This window comes from Oryctolagus cuniculus, chromosome 16 (assembly GCF_051225735.1).
Source record: "Oryctolagus cuniculus isolate XC-2025 breed Fujian yellow rabbit chromosome 16, ASM5122573v1, whole genome shotgun sequence".
In the NCBI taxonomy this organism is placed as follows: Eukaryota; Metazoa; Chordata; class Mammalia; order Lagomorpha; family Leporidae; genus Oryctolagus; species Oryctolagus cuniculus.
Window position 1 is genome coordinate 19,184,306 of NC_142882.1, and position 26,190 is coordinate 19,210,495.

Consider the following 26,190-nt stretch of genomic DNA (forward strand, 5'->3'; position numbering starts at 1 on the left):
TTCTTCCTCCTCGCAGCCTCTACGGCTCTGAGAACTGGCAAAGGGCCTGCAACGCACGTCACGAACTTGAGGATGCCGAAACGACTCTGCGCAGCCGCAGCACATCCGCCCCCACCAGGACTCCTGCGATTGGCCCATCTGAGAGGAGCTGTAGCCAATCAGCTGCCGGTCCAGAAGGGCGCGCGCTCCGGTCCAGAGGGCAGCGTCTGCGCGCGCTGCTGCCCCCTGCCGGGCGCCTGCAGGTACGCGCAGACTCCGTTCACTCTGCTCCCCGCGCGGCGAGGGCACGCGTGGGTGGCGATCGGGTCGCCGGCCGGGCCGCGTCTCTCTGAGCTCGCGATGCCTCCCCCGTTGAAGTCGTGGTGTCTTGTTTTCGTATTTATCGTCGACTTCCACATGTCTGTTAACACGGAGCAGAACGCTCCGCGTGGAGCTCGCCTCCGCGCGCGGTCCTCACGGTGACCACGGGGAACGGCAGCTCCGCAGTGGAGACACGCAGCCAAGGGACCGACGCGGACAGCATCGGCGGTGAGTCACGGTGACGTCCGTCATGGCGCTTCCCGGTGTGACGCAAGGAGGAGCAGGTCACCGTCATCGCCCTGGTATCCGTCCCAGGAATGCGAGCACCGGCGACGCGGTGTGCAGAGACCCCCGACCTGCAGCCCCGCCTCTGCCCAGCATCCGCCCCCCCGCCGCCTCTGCCCAGCCCCCTGCCTCTGCCCAGCCCCTCTGCCTCTGCCCAGCCCCCCCCCGCCTCTGCCCAGCCCCCTGCCTCTGCCCAGCCCCCCCCGCCTCTGCCCAGGCCCCCTGCCTCTGCCCAGCACCCCCCCCGCCTCTGCCCAGCCCCCCCCGCCTCTGCCCCAGCCCCACTCCGCCTCTGCCCAGCCCCCCCCCGCCTCTGCCCAGCCCCCACGCCTCTGCCCCAGCCCCCCTGCCTCTGCCCAGCCCACGTCTCTGCCCAGCCCCACTCCGCCTCTGCCCAGCCCCCCAGTCTCTGCCCCAGCCCCCTACCTCTGCCCCAGTCCCCCTCTGCCCACCCAGGGTGGACAGGCAGCGCGGGTGGCCTTAGTGCCAGTGGGAGACCCAGTCTGGCTTAGCGCTGTGGTTGTGGGCATTTGGGGAGGGAACCAACCCATGAGAATCTCCCCTCCTCCCCCTCCTCTCCCTCTCCCCCTCTCCCTCTCTCCCCCTCCCTTCCCTCTCCCCTCCCTCTCACCTCCTCCCCTCTCCCCCTCTCTCCCTCCCCACCCCTTCCTCCCTCCCCACCCCCTTCCTCCCTCCCCTCCCCCTCCCTCTCCCTTCCCCCTCCCTTCCTCTCCCCTCCATCTCCCCCTCCCTTCCTCTCCCCCCTCCCTCTCCCCTCCCTCCTCTCCCTCTCCTCCTCCTCGCTCCCTCTCCCCCTCGCCCTCCCTCCCTCCCTCTCTCTCTTGTATCACTCTGCCCTGCAAATAAATAAAGAATTATTTAAAATAAAGAAGGATCCCCCCCCCACACACACACCCCTCCACTGTCAGTCCCAAGGTGCTAGGAGATGACACGTGGGCGTGCGCTAGGCCTCAGCATCTCCAGGAGATGTGGACTGGAGGCCCAGGCCGCGCCCCCCCCCCCCCCCAGTGAGTGGTCTGAGAGGGCGGCACTGGGGGGATGGAACGGTGAGGGAGACAGGGAAACACTTCCTGTTCTTACAGATGACAGATAAGGAGCCCATGCCCACGGGCACTGTCAGGGCTGTGGGGAAAGGAAGGTGGAGAGAGACTGGCGGGGGCTCCTTGTTCAATCCTCCTTTTTAGGGGTGAGCGTGTGGGACGCCTGCACCCACACTGCAGTGCCTGGGTTGAGTCTGGCTTCGCTCCAGCGTCCTGCTCCCCGGGGGGCAGCAGTGATGTCACGGGTGCTGGGGTCCCTGCCAGCCACGTGGGAGCCCTGGGTTGAGTTCCTGGTGTCTGCCTGGTCCCTCACTGTAGGGGTGGGGGATGCCAGCGTCCTGAGACAGGTGGTCAGGGAGGGCTGCTCGGCAGAGGTGGCGTTTCAACAGCGGCCGTAGGAAGCGAGAGACGGAGGCCCCACAGGCAGATCTTGCCGAAATGTGGTTCAGAGCCGCTGGCCTGGAGCCGGCGCTGCGATGCAGCTGGCAAAGCTGCTGCCTGTGGTGCCAGCATCCCTCATGGGCGCTGGTTCGAGTCCCGGCAGCTCCCTGCTGTGGCCTGGCAAAACCGTGGAAGATGGCCCAGGTGCTTGGGCCCCTGCACCCGTGTGGGAGGCCTGGGAGAAGCTCCTGGCTTCAGTCTGGCCCAGCTCCGGCGGTTGCAGCCATCTGGGAAGTGAACCAGCAAATGAGATCTCTCTCTCTCTCTCTCTCTCTCTCTCTCTCTCTCTAGCTCTTTCAAACAAACATTTAAAACAAAACAAACACTGCCAGTGTGGGGCTGGCCTTAGGGCTCAGTGAGCTAAGCTGCCCCCTTCCACGCCGGCATCCCATCATCGGTTCAAGCCCCAGCTGCTCCACTTCCTGTCCAGCTCCCTGCTGATGCGCCCGGGTGAGGCAGGGCAGGATAGCTGGGGTGCTAGGGCCCCTGCACCCACGTGGGAGACCCGGATGGAGCGTTGGGCTCCTGGCTTCAGCCTTGGTCCAGCTCAGAGACAGCCATTTGGGGAATGAGCCGGCAGATGGAAGTCTCTCTATCATTCTGCCTCTTAAAAAAATTTTTTTTTTAAGCTGGTAGTGCAGGGTTTTGAGAACTCCAGAAACAGCACCAAGCAGGGGGAGCGGCTTGGCCTCTTAGGAGTTTCTCCCTGGGAGATTAACAGATTATCTGTGCTTCGTGCAAACCCGGGTATGGAGGGAGCAGCCCTGGAACAAGCCATTAGGGATGACAGGCCAGGAGGCAGGTGCAGAATGGGGAGGGGCGGGGGCGGGGTCCAGTCTCTCCCCAGGATCCTCAGGTCGAGGTGGGCTTGGGTATCTTTTCTGAGCATCAGGATTCAGGGGGTCCTCTCAGGGTTCGGGGGAGGGGCGCCCACTTTTCCCCATGGCAGCATCCCAGAGCCGGCATCCCAGGAATCAGACAAACCCACAAAGCGCCACCCCCTCGGGGGACGCCCGGCTGCCCCATCGGGCGGGGGCGCGCCCCGAGCTCCCCTGCCCGCCCCCGTCGTGCCTTGGCCGTGACTTCAGAGCCGGCGCGGATGCTATAAATGGCCAAGCGGCGGCCGGCCCGAGCTCGGGGCCCCGTGAGTCAGCGCTGGCGTCACCGCCGCCCGAGCCCGCCAGGCCCCGCCCCCGGCCCGGCCCGGCCCCGCCCCCGGCCCCGCCCCGGCCCCGGCCCCGCCCCGGCCCGGCCACCAGGGGGCGCCGGCCGCGGGCTGGGCGCAGGCGCGGGTCCTCGCATGCGCAGGAGAGACCTGTGGCGCTGGGCTGGGGCTGCGTGTTCGAATCCCGGCTCCGCCGCCTTCCAGTTTGTGCCGCCTGCACAGTCGGCTGTCACTTCTGTGTGACGCGCAGACGCTCACCTCCCGGGGCTGCTGGGAAGCGTGAGTTAACAGATCCAGGGCACTTAGTATATCCCGAGTGCGCATTTTGAACTCATTTTGTGTATTTCACTGTATCTTGAATCCATCGTGACCCACCATCAACTGGTCCTTGGCACACTGGCTTAACCCAGGGGCTTCCAGCTACTTCCCATCGCCTGGGACATTTAGCAATATCTGTGGATATTTCTGTTTGTCACGACTAAAGGATTAGCCCGCCTGTGATGCCAGCATCCCACAGGGGCGCCAGTTCTAGTCCCGGCTGCTCCTCTTCCCATCCAGCTCTCTGCTGTGGCCTGGGAAAGCAGTGGAAGATGGCTCAAGTCCTTGGGCCCCTGCACCCGCGGGGAGACCTGGAGGAAGCCCCTGGCTCCTGGCACCAGGTTGAGGCAGCTCCAGCCGTTGAGGCCATTTGGGGAGTGAACCAGCATAAGGAAGATCTCTCTCTCTCTGTCTCTCCCTCTCCCTGTCGTAACTAAAAGTCTAAAGGGAGTGCTGACGGGAAAGGCAGCGTTACACAGATTGATCTTCCATGCGCTGGTTCACTGCCCACAGCCACCACCACCGGCACTGGGTGAGGGGACGCCAGGAGCCGGGAGCTCCAGCTGGGTCTCCCAGGGGGTGGGAGGCAGGCACTGAGGCGCCGGGGCCATCGCCTGCTGCTCTCCCGGCTGTGTTAGCAGGGAGCTGGATCAGAAGTGGAGCGGCCGGGACTCAAAACTGTGAGACGTGATGCTGGTGTCGCAAGAAGTACTTTAACCCATTTTGCCACAATCCCAGCACCCAAGGGAAGCTTCTGGACGGCCCGTGGCACCCAGGACAGACAGCCCCCAGCCTCGACTCCCAACAATGCCCAAGTTTGAGAAACCCAACTTTACCCTGGGGCAGCTGGGTGGCCCCGTGCCTCAGTTTCCCCTTCTGTAAAGTGCGTGTAATTACGGCATCCATCTCAGGACTGAGTGGGTAGGACAAGGTCTGATTTCAGGGTGTGGGTTTTGTGCACCTGCGTCCCCATCTCGGAAGCCCCAGTTCCTGTCCCGGCTGCTCCGCTTCCGATCCAGCTCCCTGCGCATGTGCACCCAGGGGGGGGGCAGCAGGTGTGGGCTCAAGTTCTCGGGCACCTGCCACCCCAAGTGGGAGACCTGGGTGGAGCTCCAGGCTCCTGGCTTTGGCCTGGCCCAGCCCTGGCTGTTGTGGGCATCTGGGGAGTGAACCAACCAATGGAAGATACCTCTGACTGTCTGTCTGTCTGTCTCTTCCTCTCCCCTGCCCCGCCCCCATCACCCTGTCTTTCGAATCAATAAGTATTTTTTAGAAGAGGGTCTGATGGCCCATGTGGGAGACCCGGATGGAGCTCCTGGCTCCTGGCTTCACATCTGCGAAGCTCCAGCCATTGTGGCCATCTTGGGAGTGAACTGGCGGATGGAAGACCTCTCTCTCTCTCTCTCTCTCTCTCTCTCTCTCTCTCTTTCTGCCTCTCTGTAACTTCGCCTTTCAAATAAAATAAATAAATCTTTGGAAAAAAAAATAAAAGCTCCTGTGTTCCGTGTCCCCAGGTACCAAGACCAGAGCCTGGCACACAACAGGTGCGCGTGATGCTTGTGGTGTGGACTTGGGGGCGGGGGCTGTGGCCTTGGCATGTCAGGAGCGTGTGGCAGGTTGTTGACGTCCAGCTGCCCCTGGCATGGCCTTGGCGTGGGGGGTGCGGTGTGGGTGCAGCGTTACCCCCGTGGTACAAGATGAGACTCGGGGACAGCGCTCCGCGGGGGCGCTTGTGGCCAGGGACCTGCTAATAGAAACACTCGGTGGCTCAGGTGAGCACAGGTGCATGGAGGGGGCAAGAGCCAAGATGTCTGCTCCCCCAGGTCCTTAGGAGGAGCCGGACCTGGGCTGCTGGACCTGCTACAGAGTAATGCTCCTGCCTGAGCCACTGCCCGTGCCGGGCGCTGCGCTGGGGACACTGCAGGGACACCGTGCCGCCTGCTTTTCACAACACCCCCCATGAACCCATTTCACAGACACAGCAGTGGAGGCCCGAGAGGTCAAAGGATTTGACTGAGGCACGACTGTTGGTGTCTGAAATGAGGGGGCTGCTTGCTATGTCAGCATGGGTGGCGGTCTTGCCTCAAGCCCCAAAGATGACCTCGGATACAGAGACTTGGAGACCGGGCCCCAGGGCAGGTGTGGGGGGGTGCAGTGGGGGCAGCGGTGGAGGAAAGCTGGTCTCTCTGGCCAGGACCCCCCCACACACACACCCGGAATAACGCAGGCTGCCCCTCGAGGTGGAAACAATGACATAGTCAGCTCCCAATACCAAGCCCCTGACATCACGAGGGAGGGGGGTGGCCGCGGCGGGGGGGGGGGGGAGGCGCCCCGCCCCGCCCCCTTGCCAGCCCCTGCGGCCAATGGGACGGCCTTGGAAGAGACCCGGGCCGCCTCCGGAGCTTCAAAAACCTGTGAGGAGCGGAGAGGGTGCAGACGGAGCCTCAGCTGCCGCCGCCCCCGCTCCTCGGCGTCCAGGCTGCGCCCAGCCAGAGCCCACCCGCTGCCATGTCCTCTGCTCACTTCAACCGAGGGCCCGCCTACGGGCTGTCGGCCGAGGTCAAGAACAAGGTAGGGCTGCAGGGCCTCCCTGGCCTGGCCCACGTGCCCTGCGTCCCCCCACCCCCCCGCCTGCCCCATGTGATCCGGAACCTGAGAGGGGAAGGGGCAGAGGCTTGGGGTAGGGGTGGGGGCTGCCTCTCTCCTCCTTGTCAGCACCCCAGAACCCTCAGCTGTTATCAGGAGGAGCACAGCGGGGGGCCCACAGTCACCCCGAAACAGAGGTGTGCGTCCCACCGTGGATGGGAGGCCTGTGTGAAACCTGGGTGCCCCGATGGGGTTGGAAGGGGGAGGCCTGTTGATTTTTCCACACCCCCCCCCAGTTGGACCAAGAAATTGGGGAGCACTGGAGAGGCCAGGCTCCCAGCGAGGCCACCTGAGGGGAGAGGGACACGGCTGGGGGTGGGGGGCGGAGGGCGGAGGGCTCCCAAGTGCAGAGGTGAGAACACGCTGTGATGCCACCACTGTCATGCTAGGGATGGGTACACGGAGCCTCTGAGGATGAACAAACAGCTAGCGGCCAAGGTCGGGCAGGTGCACTGCTAGAGCCGGAGTCTCCAGGGCAGAGACCCCGAATTCCCCACCCCGCTGCAATCGTCCCCGCCCCCCAGCCCCATTTCACAGAGAGGAACACTGAGGGTCAGGGTGGCTCTTCCCCAGGGTCCCGCAGCGAGGAACCCGGGAGCTGGGATTGGTACCTAGGTCGGTGGGTCTCGTTGGGGCTGGCGGAGGGGGCGGATGCTTGGGCTGCAGACAGATCCCAGCGCCACCCCCCTCCTCCCCCCCTCCCAGTGCCGGCCCCAGAGCCTCGCGGAGCCGCCAAGCCATATAAGGCGGCCTTGGGAGTCCGGCCACGCTATATAAGGGCCGGTTTGCTTTATAAAGCTGGGCTGGTGGGGAGGGGGGCGGCAGGGCCGGGGCCAGGTGAGGGGGCCGCTCCCTCCCCCGGCTCCCCGTCCAGCCTGGAGAAGGGGCAGCTGGATGCCCCCTGTCCCCAGAGCAGAACGTTCTGGATAAACGGGAGGTGGAGACAGAGATGCCGGGAGCTGGAGGCTCGGATGGAGGGGCGGGCGGGGCGCGGGATGAGACGGGGACAGGGATGCAGGGGCACCGGCTGGCACCCAGACCTGCCCCACCCTCAGGGGATGCCAGGAAGCTGGAGTTAAGGCGGGAGAGGGGGGCCTACAGGGACAGAGATGCTGGAGCCCCACCCCCAGCGTGATGGAGACGGGGGGGGGGTGGGGGGGAGACTGACGCAGCTGGGGGAGAGAGAGCCAGCCAGACGGACGGACAGACTGACGGATGCCCAGTGGGTCAACAGCCAAAGGCAAGAAGATGCCCCCACCCCCCTCGCCCGGGACGCAGTCCCAGGGGCCAGGATCTTGGTGGGGGTGGTGGGGGACAGTGAGAGACAGCCAGCCAGAGATGTAAGACAGAGCAGTCCCCTGTCAACCGGCGGCACCAGGCACCTCCCGCGCTCCCCTCCTCCCCATCCGTCTGCTGTGCCCCCTCTTCCCACCAGGGGGAGCGAAAAGGGGCAGGGCCAGGGGAAAGCTAAACCCCAAGTTTGGCCTGGAGGGGGAACCAGGAGGCCAGGCGCCGCCTCCTCGCCCCCCCTCCAACCCAGCTCCGAGGACCTGGCTCTGGGCGCCTGCCCCCTTTTGTCTCTCCTCCGGTGCCAAACCTCAGAATGCCCGGAATGGCCCCCTGGGCAGGTGCCACCCCAGCCCACCCGCCCCCCTCCCTGGGCGTGGGGGCAGAATCGCCTTAGTTGGTCAGGAAAAGCCGGGGCTGAGGGAGGCTTGGGTTGGACACCCAGAGCCAAGGCCTCCACTCCCCCCGCCGCCCGCCCTGTGTCCCCCACCCCCAGCTGGCCCAGAAGTACGACCACCAGCGGGAGCAGGAGCTGCGGGAGTGGATCGAGGGCGTGACGGGCCGCCGCATCGGGAACAACTTCATGGACGGCCTCAAAGACGGCATCATCCTCTGCGAGTGAGTGGGGGGCCCTCGTGGCCCAGCCCCTGCCTGCCTTGTGCTGTCCCCAACCCTCCACAAGTGACTGCGCCTGGAGCTGAGCCAGTCGCTTTCTATCCAGTGTGAGAGCGTTCTTCGGGGAGTCGAAGGATCATTGTGCCCGTTTAACAGGCCAGGCAGACTGAGGCTGGGTCAGCTGACACATTGCCTCGCTATTCCAGTGGGAACAGCTGCAGACTTAGCCGCTGTGCTGCCTGGGGCCTATCCCCCCGACGGCCTCCAGAGACCCAAGAAAGGGAGGTCACCGCGAAAACGCGCGGGGTCACCAGTGGGCCCTCATGACTTTGCGGCTCCCCTGAGCCCAGCCAGGCCCGATCTGCACAGGGCAGGGTGACCATGAGGGCCAGAGCGTGTCCTTGGGAAGCTTACGGAAGGCAGGGGCTGTGCGTCTTGGTCCGTCCCCGTTCACCGGGAATGAGGACCAAGGAGGACACATTGGTGACTTGGGCCTGGGGGGCTGTGCAGGTCTCAGACACACAGCCCCCGCCCCTAAGTCCACACCACAAGCATCAAGCATCACGCGCACCTGTTGTGTGCCAGGCTCTGGTCTTGGTACCTGGGGACACTGAACACAGGAGCTTTTTTTTTTTTTTTTTCAAAGATTTATTTATTTTATTTCAAAGGCGAAGTTACAGAGAGGCAGAGAGAGAGAGAGAGGGAGAGAGAGGTCTTCCATCCGCCAGTTCACTCCCAAGATGGCCACAATGGCTAGAGCTGAGCAGATCTGAAGCCAGGAACCAGGAGCTCCATCCAGGTCTCCCACGTGGGTGCAGGGGCCCAAGCACTTGGGCCATCTTCTGCTGCTTTCCTAGGCCACAGCAGAGAGCGGGACCAGAAGTGGAGCAGCCGGGATTCAAACAGGCTCCCACAGGGGATGCGGGCACTACAAGTTTTACAAGTCCCTGCAGGGAGCTTTTGTGGTGTGGCGGGGGTGGGGGGTGGGGGGTGGTGGGTGTGAGGTGTCAATTGACTGATCAAACTCACACACCTGCCTGAAGTGGTACCTGCTGTGGGGAAGGTGGGGGGAGGGGGACAGTAAACAAGCCTGGGAGGAGGTGCCAGGGGAGAGGCTCGGACTGCAGGGACATCCTGGGCACTCGGGCGCCTCAGTGGCCTTTCACAGGTTGGACGAGATCAAGAAGGGATGAGTGTGGTCAGAGGAGAGGCCCTTCGGGGCTCCCTGCTGTGTCCACACCACTACAAGGACCCTGGGACATGGCAGCCCCCGCCAGCGGACTGGGATGTACTGCGATAAGGAGACGTAGTCTAGCGCCCTCTACAGGCCGCGGCTGGTTCCCCATGTTTCCTATGTGGGGGTGCATAGGGTAACTTGCGGCAGGGGTGGGGGCCCTGAGAGCTACGAAGGCGACTGCCAGCTTGAGCCCCTTCCGTGCTGGACTGGCCATGGGTGTGGACGCTGGGGGCCGCCGCTCACTCCCCTCCCCCGTCCCCAGGTTCATCAACAAACTCCAGCCAGGCTCCGTGAAGAAGGTGAACGAGTCGACCCAAAACTGGCACCAGGTGGGCCCCTCCTCCGCCCCTTCCGCGTCCCAGCCCCCGCCCCCGCCCCCGCCCCGCTGACCACCGCCCCCCTCCTCGCTCCCCAGCTGGAAAACATTGGCAACTTCATCAAGGCCATTACCAAGTACGGGGTGAAGCCCCACGACATCTTCGAGGCCAACGACCTGTTCGAGAACACCAACCACACCCAGGTGCAGTCCACTCTGCTGGCCCTGGCCAGCATGGTGAGTGTCGGTGCCGGGTGGACGCCCGCTGAGCCCAGTGTGGGTGTGGGGGAGACAGCGGGTGCAGCCTGGGGACCTCCCGGCCCTGCGCCTGCCCCTCTCGCCCCAGGCCAAGACGAAAGGAAACAAGGTGAACGTGGGGGTCAAGTACGCGGAGAAGCAGGAGCGCAAGTTCGAGCCAGAGAAGCTTCGGGAAGGGCGGAACATCATCGGGCTGCAGGTACAGCCGCTGCCTCCCGGTCCTGCTGCCGGCGGCGCTCTCCGGGGGGCCGGCGTCTGGCGTGGTGGTGAAGATGCCCACTGGGGTGCCCGGAGGGCCTGGGTTCGAGTCCCCTGCTCTGCCCCTGACCCCAGCTTCCTGCCAGTGCGCATCCTGGGAGGCACTGGGGGATGGCTCAAGTGCTCAAGTCCCTCCCTGCCGCCCACCTGGGAGGCCCGGAGTGGGTACCTGGGTCCCGGCTTCTGCCTGTTGCAAGCATTTTATTTATTTATTTATTTTTTCAAATTAATTTATTTGAAAGGCAGAGTGACGTGGGAGAGGGCAAGGGCGAGGTCCTCCACCTGCTGGTTCACTCCCCCAAAATGCCCTCAAGGGCCGGGGCTGGGCCAGGCTGCATCCGGGTCTCCCGCATGGGTGGCAGGGGCCCCAGCACTGCTGCTTTGCTCCCAGGCGCATCGGTGGGGAGCTGGATCAGAGGGGCAGGCGGCACCTTCACCCCGCTGCACCACAAGGCTGGCCCCCGTGGCAGGCATCGCGCGTGGTGGTGATTGGGGGGGGACAGGGGTGGGATGAACCAGCAGAGGGGAGATCTCTCTCTCTCTCTCTGCTTCTCAAATAAAATTTAAAGAATTAATCTCGGGGCTGGGCCCTGTGCCTTTGGTCCTCACCTCCTGGCCTCGCAGATGGGCACCAACAAGTTCGCCAGCCAGCAGGGCATGACGGCCTATGGCACCCGGCGCCACCTCTACGACCCCAAGCTGGGCACGGACCAGCCCCTGGACCAGGCCACCATCAGCCTGCAGATGGGCACCAACAAGGGAGCCAGCCAGGTGGGTGGAGGGCCGCAAGGGCGCCTCCCGCCGCCCCCCGCCCCCGCGGCCTGAGCGCGCCCCGCCCTGTCGCCCCGCAGGCCGGCATGACGGCCCCCGGCACCAAGCGGCAGATCTTCGAGCCGGCGCTGGGCATGGAGCACTGTGACACGCTCAACGTAAGCCTGCAGATGGGGAGCAACAAGGGCGCGTCGCAGCGCGGCATGACGGTGTACGGGCTGCCCCGCCAGGTCTACGACCCCAAGTACTGCCTGACGCCCGAGTACCCCGAGCTCGAGCCCGCCCACAACCACCACCCCCACAACTACTACAACTCTGCCTAGGGCCTCCCCGGCCCGCCGCGCCCCCGCTGCTCGAGGCTGGACCCAGCCGGGCCCCGCCCGCCCCTTCTCCCCGCATGGCGTCCTCCAAGCCCCTGGCACCTGCCTACAGGGTTAGCGTTGGGGGACAGCAGACTTGGGGGGGTGGGGGGAGGAGATCTGTGGGAGTGGGGGGGAGAGGGGCTGCAGGCTTTGTCGCCAAGCTGGGTGTCCCCCAATAGCAAAGCTGTTCCAGCTGTCCCCCGACTCCCTCACAAGTGGGTACCCCCACCCCCGCCCCCAGCGGCTCACCCCAGCGAAGCCCTCCGCGCCCCGGAGCCCAGGCTCGGCCCGCCCCCGCCCCCGCCCCCGCCCCATGGCCGCAGCAGGAGCAAACTGCACTCGCAGAGGCGCAGCGACCTGCATGAGCGGATGTGACAGCGGCGTTTGTGACGCGAGCACTTTGTTGTTGTTGTTTTTTCTATTTCACTGGAGCACAATAAATGGCTGTCAAATCACACAAGGCCCCGGGGCTGCTCTGTGCCTGGGGCGCGTGGCCCTGTGGCCAACGCGGCCCCTCACGCCCACGCCCACGCATACGTACCCCCCCCCCCACACACACACAGGACGCCCGCACACCTCTCTCGGGTCCTGTGGCTCCTCTTGCAGGGAGCGGCTCCGTGGCTCTGGACAAATCTCTGCCCTGGGCTGGGCTGGGACCACTGGGGAGATCCAGGCACTCACGATGGCCCGGCGGCCAGGCAGAAGCCTTGAGCCCCGGATTCTGGGGGCTGGGGTGGGGCCGGGGGATGTTGGGGGAGTGGGAGAAGGAAGAGGCGGAGGATGGAGGCGCCCAGGCCATGCTGTCTGGAAGCTGCCCAGTGTCAGGGCTCCAAGCAGAGGATGTGCAGACGTGGGGGGGGGGGGCAGGGGTCAAGGCTGGAATGTGGGGGAGACCTGCGGAGCCGCGCAGGGCCCCCGGGCCCGGCTGTCGGGATTCCAGGCGCTCTTGGCCCGGCTGCTGTGAGCCCTTCTCCCCCAGGGCTGCTCGGGGAAGCTATGCTGAGGATTCCTGCCTGGCCCGGGGCCCTGCCTCGTGGGGAAAACAGCACCATATTAGCACTCGGCCTGTCCCACCGGGCAGCGAGGGCCTTGGAGGCTGCAGGCATGAGCCCCTTCCTGCCAGACTCCGGGGGAACGCCCCGTCAACCCAGGCGCCTGCTTCCTGCCCCAGCCAGGGGACGTCACCTGGGGTCTCGGGACGGGGAGGGGTGGGCTGCAGGGAGCACAGGGCAGACCCAGCAGCCCGGCCTGGTGACCAGAGCCTGGTGACAAGCACCCGGCAGGTGCAGGAGCTGGGTCTGCCCAGGCTGCTGGGGGTCTGGGATCCTGTGACCCACGAGACCCCCTGAGGACAGACGCAGCCCCCAGGGGCTCGCCATCAGCCTTGGGGGCCCCGCCCCGCACTCCAAAACTTCTCCACACCCCTGCGGCTTCCTGAAGCCCCTCCCCTGCTCCCGCATCCCTCAGACTGGACCCCCGGTCTGCTAAGATCGTGGCTGAGCAGCCACGTTCCTGGGTCTTGGCTCTGTGGCGCCACCTGCTGGACATAAGGGCCTGGGCCAGTGACCCCCACCGTCCTGCAGGTCTGGAGGGTTTTGGTGCACTCCAGAGGCAGGCAAGCACGGGCCATTGAGCGCCACCTCTGCAGGCAGCCCTCTAAGAAGGCTCCCCTCACCACCTTCATTCTGCCCCGTTTCCCACTGTGAGCGCCTGGCCATGGGGGCCCCTGCACCCAGCAGCGCCCAGGTCCCCCTGAGCACTTAGAGAGCAAACACGACACAGGACAGCTTCAAGTCCTGGCAAGCCCCACGCATCTGAGCACAGCCCCTCCCTCCTCTCGTGCCGCGGCAGGTGCACACCCCAAGAAGTCAGGAATCTCCATCAGCGCCTTTTATTTAAGGACTTGTGACTGACGGCTGTCCCCACCCCAGCCCCTGCCTCCTCTCAAAAGCTACTGAACGGGAAATGGGGCTTCCAGGGCGGCACAGGGGAGCCGGCTCCCTGCCCCGCTGGGCCCAACAAGGGACTGGAGAATGGGGGCTGTGGAGCCTGGGCCACAAGCACCGGGATGGGGGGAGGGGGGATGAAGGGGGAGGGGGATGGAGGAAGGAGGGGGAGGGAGAGCCCGGCTCGGAGGGGCCAGGTGCTGGTGAGGCAGCCACGGAGGCTACAGAGCTCCCACCCCGGGTCTGTGGGCTTCCCCTGCCCACTGAGGAGCCAGCGCCCCAGAGCCTGGAGGCGGAGAAAGGGGAGGGTCAACGGCTCTAGGGGCCAAGTGAGGCCAGTCCGGGCCCTCGGGCCCTGCAAGCCCTCAGCTCGAGCCGCACGGCAGGGCCAGCCTCGTGGCCACCCATGCCCACCGTGCGCGCACACACACACAGTCACACACACGGAGGGCGGTAGCAGCCCGGACCCACACCCCGGACCCCTGGAATGTCTCTGGATGAGTCTGCGGCAGGCAGCCCGCCGAGGGGGGTGGGTCCTCTGTGTGGCTACTGATTGGCCGCCTCGCAGGCGTCTATCCAATCGCTGTACACGTCCACTGGTTCTGACAGATCTGAAACGCGGGGGTCAAGGGCGACCGGTGGCGGTGGCCACTGTTCCCTCCCAGGCACCTGCACTGCTGACCCCAATGTCAGCCAGGCCCCTCCCACTGCGTAGCTGAGGCCCTGCACCTGCACACACAGCAGGGCCAGGTACCCCCTGAGCCCACCCTGGGCTGGGCAGCCCTGCCTGCCCACCCGTCCCCACCAAACAGCCCGTTTTCCAAGGATACATGTGATGGGTGTCTGGAATTCTTCTAGGCACACGGTACAAGAGATGACTCCAGTGTTTCGGGCACGGTCCCTGGAAGGGGGTGGGGGCGGGGGGCTGGTGAGTGAAGGAGCCCCGCACCTGTGGCGGTAACCCCAGACCCCCGACCCCAGCCAGGGAGGCGCGGGGAGGCCTGGGTGCCCCAGCCCCCACTCACATTTTCACGTCACAGGACTTCTCATGGTTACAGAACGGGCAGGTGAACTGGGTCTCCAGGGTGCCCGTCATCTTCTTCTTGGGGGGCGGCTTCCGCTTGGACTTCCGGCGTCCCATGTCCGCGGGTGGGTGAGACTGTGGGGGTGGGGGAGGGTGGGCGTGAGGGGGGCTTGCAGCACCCGGGAGCCCACCAGCTGCGGGATCCAGGAAGCAGGCTGGGAAGAGGGCCTGGCAGGGCCCCAGGGTGGTTTAAGGGCTGCGGGGGGGGGGGGGGCCCTGGCTGTAACCCCGCTCCCGCACTGATCTGTGACCCCGCCCATGTGTAAGATAGAGAGGCTGTGGGACTCCCAGGAGGAAGACACAGGCACTGCGCTGGGCTCTGGTTCCGTCCCCCCAGGGGTCACGTGCTGGTGCCCAGCCTGGTGGGGCGGGGGGTACCAGGGTTGCGGCGCAGTGGGAGTGTAAGCCATTGGCATCCCATCCCAGAGCGCTGCTTCCGATCCAGCTCCCTGCTCAAGTGCCTGGACAAGCAGCGGAAAATGGCCCCCAAGTGCTTGGTCCCCCGCCACCCACGTGGGAGACCCGGATGGAGCTCCTGGCTTCAGCCTGGCCCAACCCCGGCTGCTGTGGCCTTTAGGGGAGTGGACCAGCCATTCGAAGATCTTTTCCTCTGTCACTCTGCCATTCAAATAAATGAAATAAATCTTCCCCCAAAAGGGGTGTGTGTGTGGAGGGGCAGGCACATGCCACATAGGAACGCCTGGTTTTAGTCCTGGCTCCTCCACTCCTGATCCTGCCTCCTGCTAACGCACACCCTGGGAGGCAGGGGAAGACGGCCCAACTACTTGGGTCCCTACCGCCCATGCCGGGGACCCGGGTGGAGCTCCAGGCTCCTACATTCAGCCTGGCCCAGCTCTGGCTGTTGTGGGCATTTGGGGGAGTGAACCAGCAGATGGAAGATCCGTGTGTCTCTCTTTCAAATCAGAATGAAAATAATGCAAAAAAAAATCAGCAGGTGGCACCTTTAAGAGGCAGGCTTGGGGGAGGTTCCTGGGTCACTGAGGGCTCTGCCCCGGATAGGAAGGGAGTGCCAGCCTCTGGAGTGAGTTCTGGAAGTCTCTCTCCACTTCCTGCACAGCCCAGGCACCCACCACGCACCCCGAGGCCCTCAACAGAGCCCGCACCACTTGTCGCCTCCAAAACACTGAGCTAAGTGAATCTTTCTTTATAAAAGGAGCCTGTCTCCGGCATTTTGTATATTTGAAAGAGCAACCATGCGCCTCCATCTGTTCTCATCCCCCCACAAGGTGGCCAAAACAGCCAGGGCCGTGCCAGGCACCAGGAACACCACCCAGGTCTCCCACGCGGGTGGCAGGGGCCACAGCACTTGGGTTATCGTCTGCTGTTTACCCACGCCCCTTCGCGGGGAGCTGCATCAGAGGCGGAGCAGCCAAGACTCCGACTTCGAGAGCCGCCGAGCCACATCGGCCCCCTCCCCATTTTGTTAACAGCTCCGAAAGGCTGAACAGTGACACAGGAGGGCCAGCCGGCGGCAGAGGGGCCAGCCGGGCCAAAGCACTAAGCCCCTGATGGTGGCCGCTCCTCTCGTGTGACACCCAGGTCCCACCAAACAAGGAGGGCGCGCGGGGGATGGGCCGCCTCCACAACGGCACGTGCGAGAGTGGCGCCGGGGGCGGGCAGGGGGCTTCTGCGTGCTCAGCAGGACCCCAGAGGCCACAGGGGGGCGAAGGGAGGGAAGGGCTGAGGGCGGGTACAGGACCCAGGAGCCTGGGCGGAGGTAGAGTTGGAGCGGGACAGGGCGGGGGGGACTGGGGTGGATGTATGTATTTACTTGAAAGGCAGGTATAGAGACAGAAAGTGGTATCTTCCATCTGCTGGTTCACTCCTCAAATGGCCACAATGGCCAGGGCTGGGCCAGGCCAAAGCCAGGAGCCAGAACTCCATCCGGGTCTCCCACGCGGGTGCAGGGGCCCAAGCAGTTGGCCCATCCTCCACTGCTCTCCCAGGTGCATTAGCAGGAGCTGGATCAGAAGCGGAGCAGCCGGCACTCGAACTGGAGTTGCAAGCAGTGGCTTTACCAGTGACGCCACAATGCCACCCGACCCTCCCCAGCTTTTCAAATAAAAAAAGGAAAAAAAAAAAAAAAAAAAAAAAAAACCAAAACAGAAAATGTCATGGAAAAATGAAAGTAAAATTTTATTTTGAGGCAAAATCTTTTGAAGCCAATGCAGTTTTGTTCATAATATGTATTTTTCATGAAGTTTTAAAAGACCCTCTCCTAGGCAAGGATATAAAAAAATTTTTGTACCAAAATAAGCTCACCTTTTACAATTTCATTTTAATTCATTTATTTGCAAGGCAGAGTTACAGAGTTACAGAGAGACAGAGGGAGAGGGAACTCACCAAACAGCTGCAACAGCCAGGGCTGGGCCGGGCCAGAGCCAGGACCCAGGAGCTCCATCCGGGTCTCCCACGTGGGTGGCGGGGGCCCAAGGACTGGAGGTCACCTGCCTCCTTCCAAGCACATTAGCCGGGAGCTGGATCCGAAGTGGAGCAGCCGGGACGCCACCGGCACCGGCACTGGGATGCCGGGGCCCCCAGTGGCGTCTTAACCCCTGTGCCGCAGCGCCCGCGCCAATCAACTCTTTCACTCCATTTCCCACCAACTCTCGTGTGTTTCCAACAAGAACAAAGCGTGGCTCTGCCCTGGACCCCCTCTCTTTTTCCATCGGCAGCATCCAACCTCCCAGCTGCCCCACGTCACTTACAGGGCCCGGGCCAGGCCGAAGCCAGGAGCCAGCAACTCCGCCCTGGCCTCCGGGTGGGAGGCAGGGGCCCCAGGCCCCAGGGCCATCAGCAGGGACTGGATCGGAAGCAGAGCCAGCGGGGACTGGAGCCGGCGCCTGGATACGCCATGCCGGCATCTTAGCTCCAGCTCCACTCTCTGCACCACAACGCCCGCCCCTCTGAAGGCGTTCTCCAACACACGGCTGCCTCCCTGGGTCCCTGGTCCCCCAGCAAAGAGACAGGGGGCTCCGCCACTGCCCACCTCCTTGGAGTGGGGCACTGGGCACACGGGACCCTTCCACCCTCCCCGTGTGGCTCTCAGGACCCCACAGCGCCCACCCCCTACCCCGGTGACGGCCACACCCACCACTCCGAGGTAACCCGTCCACACCGGAGCTCCCAGCGCCTAAGTCTGCCCCATCTCAGCTGACAGCAACTCCCACCTTCCCAGGAGCCCAGGTCAAAAGCCTTGTTTTCAGGCTGGCGCCGCGGCTCAATAGGCTAATCCTCCGCCTGCGGCGCCGGCACACCAGGTTCTAGTACCGGTTGCCCCTCTTCCAGGCCAGCTCTCTGCTGTGGCCAGGGAGTGCAGTGGAGGATGGCCCAAGTCCTTGGGCCCTGCACCCCATGGGAGACCAGGATAAGTACCTGGCTCCTGGCTTCGGATCAGCGCGTTGCGCCGGCCGCGGCAGCCATTGGAGGGTGAACCAACAGCAAAGGAAGACCTGTCTCTCTCTCACCGTCCACTCTGCCTCTCAAAAAAAAAAAAAAAAAAAAGCAATGTTTTCATTCTCGATTCCTGTCTCCTGCCCCACATTGGATCCTGCCTCGGCCCCTCCAAAATACGCCCAGGACCTTGTCACCCCCTCCAGGCAGGCGCCGTGGTCTAGGTCAAGGCCGCTCAAGCCTCCTCCCTGGTCTCCCAGCAGCTCCGCCCGGCCCGCCCCCCTCCAAGTACAAACCCCACCACTCCATTAACTTGATCAAACCACACCTGCTACACTGCAATCAACAAGGCACAGCCACCCGCGACGCCAGCCCCCCCCCCCATAGGAGTCTCACTTCCAGTCCCGGCTGTTCCACTCCTGACCCAGCCGCCAGTTAAATGCGCCGGGCAGGCGATGCATGACTGCCCAAGTCCTTGGGCCCCTGCCACCCACGTGGGAGCCCCGGATGGAGTTCCCGGCTCCGACCTGGCCCAGCCCTGGCTGTTGTGGGCATTTGAGGGGTGAGGAAAGAGAAGACAGGTGTGCCCGCAGCTCAGGAAGTAACAGAGGGGACACCAGCCCCGTCCCGTGGGGGCAGAGACCGCTGCAACAAGCAAGGGGCAGCTTGCTCTGCAACCCACGTCCCACCTACAAGGCCAGTGCCGCGTTGCCCTGGGAAGCACCTGCTACAGGCTTCCGCCCCCCACGTCTCCAACCTCCGCTCCGGGCGGCCACCTTGTATCCACTGTGAATCCCCAGCCCGCGATACGCCAAGCGCTTAGCTACTTGTTGAACGCATAAACAAGGTTTCTGAGTCATACAGTCTCGCTCTCCCCGGGGACCCCCCCCCCAAAAAAAAACAAAAGGCGGCAGAGGCCTCGGCCCGGCACCCCTGGCGACCCCAGCCCATCAAGGGGTCACCCCTCGACCCCGCCAGGAAGCAAGAGGCGGCGGCGGGGAAGGGGCACCGGTCCCCTCCAGGCTCACCGAGGCTGCCCGCACGAGTCAGGCCCTAGAGCGGCCGCGCTTACGGGCTGGGGTCCCCGGGGAAGGCAAAGCCCCAGATCATCGGCCGCCCTGCAAGCCCAGGGCCTCCGGCACCCGCTCCCGGGCCCCGCGAGCACCCACAGCCCCAACGCCCGCCCGCGCCAACGGTCACCTGCACTCGCTTTCTCGGGTCCCGAGGCCCGGTTCCCCCGCCAGACACTGACTTCCGGCTCCCAGCGGAAGCGGAAACCATCCTCTTCCTCTTAGGTCCCGCCCCACGCCTGGCTAGGACCGCCCCCTCGACCATGCCCCGCCTCCTCCAACGGCTTCCTAGTGCGCGTGCGTGCTCCGATTCCGAGGGCGACTGTGGAGGCGCAGTGCGCCTGCGCGGACGACTAGGGCGCTTAGCAAGTGCAGCTGGGCGAGCGGGTTATACTTCTGGTCGCGTCCTGAGAGTTGGACGGAGAGGGCGACAAAGAGGTCTTCCATCTGCTAGTTCACTCCCTAAAGGCCTGCGAGGGCCAGGTCCGGGCCGGGCTGAAGCCAGGAGCCAGGAACACCATCCAGGTCTCCCACGCAGGTGCAGGGGCCCCAAGGACTTGGGCCATCCTCCCCTGCTTTCCCAGGCCAGAGCAGAGAGCTGGATCGGAAGTGGAGCAGCCGGGACTTGAACCGGCGCCCATATGGATGCCGGCGTTTCAAGCCAGGGCTTTAACCCGCTGTGCCGCAGCGCCGCCCCCGTGGTTAGTGTTTTAAGCAGCTCACTCTAACTGTAAGTGGGTGAGAGAATGCGGTGACCTGGCCTAGGGTAGCAGTAACAGGCGTGGGCAGATGTTTCCACACCTGGCCGTCTTGCTGTGAACTCAAGCCCTGCTGTGGAGCTGGGGTGCCAGGGGCAAGGGCCCACGGTCCCCACGGTCCCCATGGTCCCCATGGTTTACTGAAGAGGCAGCGTGTAGACCTAACAGCATCAATTCCGGGTCTGGCATTGTGGCACAACAGATGAAGCCGGCACCTGCAGTGCCGCCATCCCATATGGGAATCGGTTGGAGTCCTGGCTGCTCCACTTCTGATCCAGCTCCCTGCTAAGGCGCCTGGGAAAGCAGCAGAGGGTGGCTCAAGTGGGAGACCTGGACCTGGCTTCAGACTGGCCTAGCCCCGGCTGCTCTGGCCATCTGGGGAGCGAATCAACAGACGAGTTCCCTCTTTCTCTCTCTCTGTAATTCTGCCTTTCAAATAAATCTTCAAATAAATAAGCAGAAAAGCCAGCTGTGTCACAAGTCACTGAGTTTGAGGAAGATGAGGATGGGTCACTGATAAGCATTGTTACCTTAAAGTACTCAGGAAACTACTTTCTAAGAAAATGCATTTCAAATAGGTGGATCTGCAAGATGACCCCTAGGGGACAGTGTTGCCGTTGGAACGACCAAGTGTGCCCCCAGGTTCTGTCCCTAGGCTGGACGGTTCTCACTGGGGGCAGAAACAGGAACACGGCCCGATGGAATCAGACTAAGTGTCTTGCCCTGCAACCTGCTCTCTCTATTGAATGGTGCAAACATACAGAATTCCTGTTTTAGTATCTACACAAATCTTACGCAGCTTCATTTTATAATCAACCATTCTGCTGATGGATAATCCTAGCAGGTTTCTGACTGTTGCCCCTAAAAAATCAGCTGTAAAAGCCCCTGGACCACTATCCTGGGGGCGGGCACTGTGGTGCAGTGGGTAAAGCCACTGCTTGGGATCCTCACATCCGGGTGTCTGGTTCCAGTTCTAGCTAGTCCATTTCTTTTTCTTTTTTCAGATTTATTTATTTATTTATTTATTTATTTGAAAGAGAGAGTTCAGAGACAGAGAGAGAGCTTCCATCTGCTAGTCCCCCCCCCCAAGTGGCCATAATGGCCAGGGTGGGGTCAGGCCAAAGCCAGGAGCCAGGAGCCCGGAGCTTCATCCGGGTCTCCCATGAGCGTGTAGACGCCCAAGCCTTGCTTTCCCAGGTGTGTTATTAGCAGGGAGCTGGATTGGAAGTGGAGCAGCTGGGACTCAAATCCACCCTTATGTGATGCCTGCCTCATAGTTGGAGGCTTAAAATGCTATTCCACAACACCTGCTCCCAGCTTCTCCGTTGCTGATCCAGCTCCCTGCTAATGTGCCTGAAAAGGCAGTAGGTGGTAGCCCAAGTAGTTGGACCCCTGCCACCCACGAGGGAGACCCGGATGGAGCTCCTGGATCCTGGCTTCTGTGTGCCTCTCAGCCCCGAATGTTGTGGACGTTTGAGGAATGTATCAGCAGGTGGAAGATACCTGTTTGTTTCTGCCTTTCAAGTAGAATAAGAAATAATAAATAAACCATGTCTGATCTCCCCTACACAAGTGTTTGGGTGGATGCTGATTTATTTATTTATTTGAAAGAGTTAGAGAGAGAGAGAGAGAGAGAGAGAGAGAGAGAGAGAGAGAGAGGTCTTCCATCCACTGGTTCACTCCCCAGTTGGCTGCAACGGCCGGAGCTGTGCTGATCCAAAGCCAGGAGCCAGGAGCTTCCTCCGGGTCTCCCATGTGTGTGCAGGGGCCCAAGGACTTGGGCCATCTTCCGCTGCTTTCCCAGACCATAGCAGAGAGCTGGATCGGAAGTGCAACAGCCGGGACTCAAACTGGTGCCCATATGGGATGCCGGCACTGCAGGCGGGAGCTTTTTACCTGCTATGCCACAGCGCCGGCCCCCCACCTTTTTTTTTTTTAAGATTAATTAATTAATTAATTTATTTAAAAGGCAAAGCAACAGAGAAATAGATCCTGCATCCTCTGGTTCACTTCACAAATGGCCAGGGCTGAGCCAGGCTGAAGCCTGGATCCAAGAATTCCATCCTAGTCTCCCACGTGGGTGCAGGGCCGTCCTCCACTGCCTTCCCAGGGGCATCAGCAGGAAGCTGGATCAGAAGTGGAGCAGCCGGGACTCAAAGCTGCGCTCACAGGGGACGCTGGCTCTGCAGATGGTGGCTTAACCCTCTGCACTGTGACACTGGCCCCTGCCCTACTGTTCTGATGAGAGTGTGTTTTGCTGTTTGCAGCTGTCGCAGGTTCCTGGTCTGGGATGCTGTCCCAGAAGTGGGCGTGGTCTCTCACGTGGCTGCCAGTCTGCTCCCTGCCCCAGGATCCTGGTTCTGGTCTGGCAGCCTGAGTGAGGAGAGAGGCGTGTGGAGATGGTGGCGTCCATGATGGCTGGAGGGAGAGAGAGAGAGGCGGCGTCTCCCTGCAGATGGCCTGAGGAACTCTGCTGTCTCCTTCCTAGCGCTTAAAAAATAAAAAATCAGGGGTGTATTCCAGTTGTTTGAAAGGTCGTCAGACAGAGACACAGAGAGACACACCATCCTCTGATTCACTCCTCAAATATCTGAAATGGCCAGGGCTGGGCTGGGCCACAGCCAGAAGCCTGGAACTCAGTCCAGGTCTCCCAGGTGCTTGGCAGGGATCCAAATACTTGAGCCATCACCTGCTGCCTCCCAAGGCGGCTGTTAGCAGGAAGCTGGAATCAAAAGTGGGGCCAGGGGGCCGGCGCTGTGGCTCACTTGGTTAATCCTCCACCTGCGGCACCGGCATCCCATATGGGTGCCGGGTTCTAGTCCCGGCTGCTCCTCTTCCAGGCCAGCTCTCTGCTGTGGCCCAGGAGGGCAGTGGAGGATGGCCCAGGTGCTTGGGCTCCTGCACCCCCATGGGAGACCAGGAGGAGGCACCTGGCTCCTGGCTTCGGATCGGCACAGCGCCGGCCGTGGTGGCCATATGGGGGGTGAACCAATGGAAGGAAGACCTTTCTCTGTCTCTCTCTCTCACTGTCTATAACTCTATCTGTCAAAAAAAAAAAAAAAAAAAAAGTGGGGCCAGAACTCGAACTGATGTGGGATTCGGGATCTGAACCAGCATCCTAACCACTGTAGCAAATTCCCACGCTGTCCATCATTTTCCTTCCTTTCTTTTAATTTTTAAGCAGATTTTTTTGAAGTCTGATTGAGATCCAACAAAGAGAACGTCTTTTATTTTTCAGATTTATTTATTTATTTGAAAGGCAGAGTGACAGATACAGAGCGAGGTGGGGGTGGGGAGGGGCTTCCATCTGCTGGTTTACTCCCCCAGTGGCCACAGCAGCCGGGGCCGGGCCAGTCTGTAGACAGGAACCAGGAACTCTATCCGGGTCTCCCAGGTAGGTGGAAGGGCCCATGTACCTGGGCCCTCACCTGCTCTTTTTCCAGGCACATTAGCAGGGAGCTGGATTGGAAGTGGAGCAGCCAGGACTCCAGTTGGTCCTCCGACTTGGCATCCCAAACAGCAGCTTAGTGGTGCCCCACAACTGGCCCCTCCGCGGGATGGAAGCCCCACCTCCACCCCCGGGCGGCCAGCGCCCACCCACCTTACACCTCTCAGTGTCCTTGGCACTCAGCAGAGCTGGAGTGGAGGAGGGGGCCTGGGTTCCAGTCCCCAGCTCTGCCACTCATCTCCCATGTGACACTGAATGTGCCACTTCTCCTTTCTGGGCTCGGCTCCCTGTGAACAGGGACGCTGGGCTCCGGGGACGTCTGATTCAGACCCCGGCCCCTAGGGACTCTTGAGTCAGTGCGGCTGAGAACTGCCAGCACCGGCTGTTCACACCGGGGCTCTGCCACCTCCTGGGCCTGAACTTGGACCTGACAGTGTCTGAGCCGCTGAGAAGCGGGGATGACTCTGGCCACGTACCTCGTAACTTTGTTATTATTATTATTAGAGAGGAAGAGACAGAGATTTCCCATCCGCTGGTTTCTTCACCAAATGTCCCAGCAGCTGAAGCTGGCCTAGACCAAAGCTGGGAGCCGGGAGCTCCCAGGGTCTCCCCCGAGGGCGGCAGGGACTTAAGTGCTGGAGCCAGCGCAGTTGCCTAACAGGTGCATTAGCAGGAAGCTGAGTCAGGAGCAGAGCCCGGGCTCAGACTCGGGCACAGGGATGCAGACTTCCCAAGCAGCCTCTTTTTTTTTTTTTTTTAAGATGCATTTATTTGCGAGGTAGATTTACAGACAGAGAGAAGGAGAGACAGGTGTTCGTCCTCTGGTTCACCCTCCAAATAGAAGCAACGACCAGAGCTGGGTCGATCCGAAGCCAGGAGCCAGGAGCTTCTTCTGGGTCTCCCGCATGGGTGCAGGGGCCCAAGCACTTGAGCCATCTTCCACTGCTTTCCCAGGCCATAAACAGGGATCTGGATAGGAAGAGGAACCGCCGGGACACAAACCAGTGCTCATATGGGATGCCGGCACTGCAGGAGCAGGAGGAGGCTTTACCTGCTACACCACGGTGCCTCCCTCCCCCCCCTCCCCAAGCAAAGTCTTAGCTGTAGCACCATACACCCATCCCGGGTGGGGGTGCGTTGTAAGCCTAGACCTGGTCCAGCCAGGTCATCGTAGACTGGAATAAGCTCAGGTTGGGTCAAATGGGTTTGCCAGACAGTAAGAGTAGCGCAGACACCTTGTACCTAATGCAACACCTGGGACATCCCTAAAAGTAGCCAGTGGAAGGTGCAGATCTCCCCCGGAAGGAACCACAGGCTACATTCTAGGCAGGTCGATACAAAGAGGGGAAGGGGGGGAGGAGCCAGCAGGACGGGGCAGCTGCAGCATGCGAGACCCCGCCCTGCTCCTGCGGAAGTGGTGGCTGGGGGCGGGGCGCCTGCCCGGAGCAGTTACTGGGACCTGCCCTGCGCAGGGCTGACTGTTACTCAACTCGCTCTCAGAGGGGAACTGATCTCCCCTGCAGCTGCCAGCACACAGCAGCTCACCCAGCTGCTTCTAGAAGGTTCCAACAGACACGCTCTCACAGATGTATACAAACATGGTGCTGTGTGTGGTCGGCTTTTTTTTTTTTCTAAGGTGAATTTATTTGTTTGAAATCCAGAGTATAGGAGAGAGAGAGAGAGAGAAAGGGAGGGAGAGAGAGAACGAGAGAGAGAGAGAGGAGAGAGAGAGAGAGGGCGCTTTCTTTCTTTCTTTCTTTCTTTTTTTTTTTGGCACTTTCTTCATTTGGAGAGTGAACTAACAGATGGAAGATTCTCTCTGCCTTTCAAATACATTAAAAAATTATTTCAAAGAAAGGTACCCCTGCTCCTGGGTGCGCATCTTGTTTATCCAGAAACATGTCTGCACACACCAGAAACTGATGTCCAAGGACATTCTTGCAGTGTTGTTTCAGGATTGCACAATCATTGGAAGCCAGCCAGGTGACCTCCAGTAGGCGGCTGGTGGTGGGTGAGTGGTTCAGGTGCACCTTGGAGCGTCTGTAGGCAAAGAAAGATCTTGGCCGCTGTCCCAGAGGCTGGCATGGCAGGCGTCCAGGTGTAATAAGCAAACACAGGAAGGTGCCAAGGGCTGCTGGATGTGCCGTATACCCTGATTGTGGCGTTGGGCGTGTGCCAGACCTATCAAACTGTACGCTTAAACTGTGTCGTTCCGGGACAGCCGTGGGGGTGCCATGGGCGACGCTGTCACTTGGGCCACCCACATCCCATATCTGAGTGCCTGGGATCGAGTCCCGCCTCAACTTCTAATTCAGCTTCCTGCTGCTACGCACCCTGGGAGACACAGGTGATGGCTCAGGACTTGTGTCCCTGCCACCCAGGTGACCCAAATGAAGTTCCTGGTTCCTGGCTTCGGCCTGGCCCAGCCCTGGCTGATGGGGCCATTTGGAGAGTGAACCAGCAGATGCAAGACCTCTCTCTCTCCCTCCCTCCCTCTCCCTCTGCCTCGCCCTGTCACTCTGCCCTCAGTTAAATAAAGAAACAAACAGATACTTTTTTTTTTTTTAAGTAGAGGTCTGGGGTGTTTTGGTACAGCAGGTTAAGCCACGGTTTGCAACACTGTCATTCCCTACCCTAGTGTTGGTTCAAATACTGGCTACACTGCTTCCAATCCAGTTTCCTGCTAATGTAGTCCGGTAAGCAATAGATAATGGCCAAGTACTTGGGTCTCTGACACCCACATGAGAAACCTGGTTGGAATTCCCAACTCTTGGCTTCTGCAAGACCATTCAGGGAGTGAACCAGTGCATGGAAGATCTGTGTGTGTGTGCATAAATCTTTACAAATAAATAAATAAAAATGTTCATTTTGGTGCAGGATCCTGCCTAAGCCAGGATTGGGGAAAGGAACTCCATCCGGGTCACCAGCATGGGGTGACAGGGGCCTAAGCACTTGAACCCTCATCTGTGGCCTTCAAGGGTGCACCATCAGCAAGAGCGGATTGGAAGCAGAGCTGGGACTCGAACCAGGCGCTTGCAGGTGGACCCAAGTACACGAGCCATGCAGGTGGGATGCAGGTGTCCCAAGCACTGTGCCAACACCCACCCCTGTCTGCTTGGTGTCCAGTCAGTCACATCGTGCATTCGGCCA

At 61.7% G+C, this 26,190-nt stretch overlaps 2 protein-coding genes and 1 long non-coding RNA gene across 4 annotated transcripts; 1 reads left to right on the plus strand and 2 right to left on the minus strand.

Annotated features, from left to right (window-relative positions):
* Positions 1 to 5,974: 5,974 nt before the first annotated feature.
* Positions 5,975 to 11,780, plus strand: CNN1 (calponin 1). The gene is made up of 7 exons (XM_051839996.3): positions 5,975 to 6,141; positions 8,000 to 8,121; positions 9,618 to 9,684; positions 9,771 to 9,908; positions 10,018 to 10,128; positions 10,812 to 10,958; positions 11,039 to 11,780. Exons 1-7 carry the CDS (start codon positions 6,079 to 6,081, stop codon positions 11,279 to 11,281), a joined length of 891 nt encoding a protein of 296 aa, XP_051695956.2. The 5' UTR covers positions 5,975 to 6,078; the 3' UTR covers positions 11,282 to 11,780.
* Positions 8,743 to 12,061, minus strand: LOC149121571 (uncharacterized). The gene is made up of 2 exons (XR_016223371.1): positions 11,897 to 12,061; positions 8,743 to 8,971 (listed from the first exon to the last, which is right to left on the minus strand). It is a non-coding gene; the product is annotated as an uncharacterized LOC149121571 (long non-coding RNA).
* Positions 12,062 to 13,195: 1,134 nt separating this feature from the next.
* On the minus strand, positions 13,196 to 19,013 carry ELOF1 (elongation factor 1). Of its 2 annotated transcripts, XM_070059085.2 has the most exons (5): positions 18,965 to 19,013; positions 16,143 to 16,332; positions 14,292 to 14,425; positions 14,097 to 14,167; positions 13,196 to 13,877 (listed from the first exon to the last, which is right to left on the minus strand). In XM_070059085.2, the coding sequence occupies exons 3-5, from the start codon at positions 14,405 to 14,407 to the stop codon at positions 13,813 to 13,815; spliced, it is 252 nt and encodes an 83-aa protein (XP_069915186.1). In that variant the 5' UTR covers positions 14,408 to 14,425; positions 16,143 to 16,332; positions 18,965 to 19,013; the 3' UTR covers positions 13,196 to 13,812. The 2 variants fall into 2 exon arrangements, with proteins under 2 accessions (XP_069915186.1, XP_069915184.2); XM_070059083.2 differs by lacking the exon at positions 16,143 to 16,332.
* Positions 19,014 to 26,190: the final 7,177 nt, after the last annotated feature.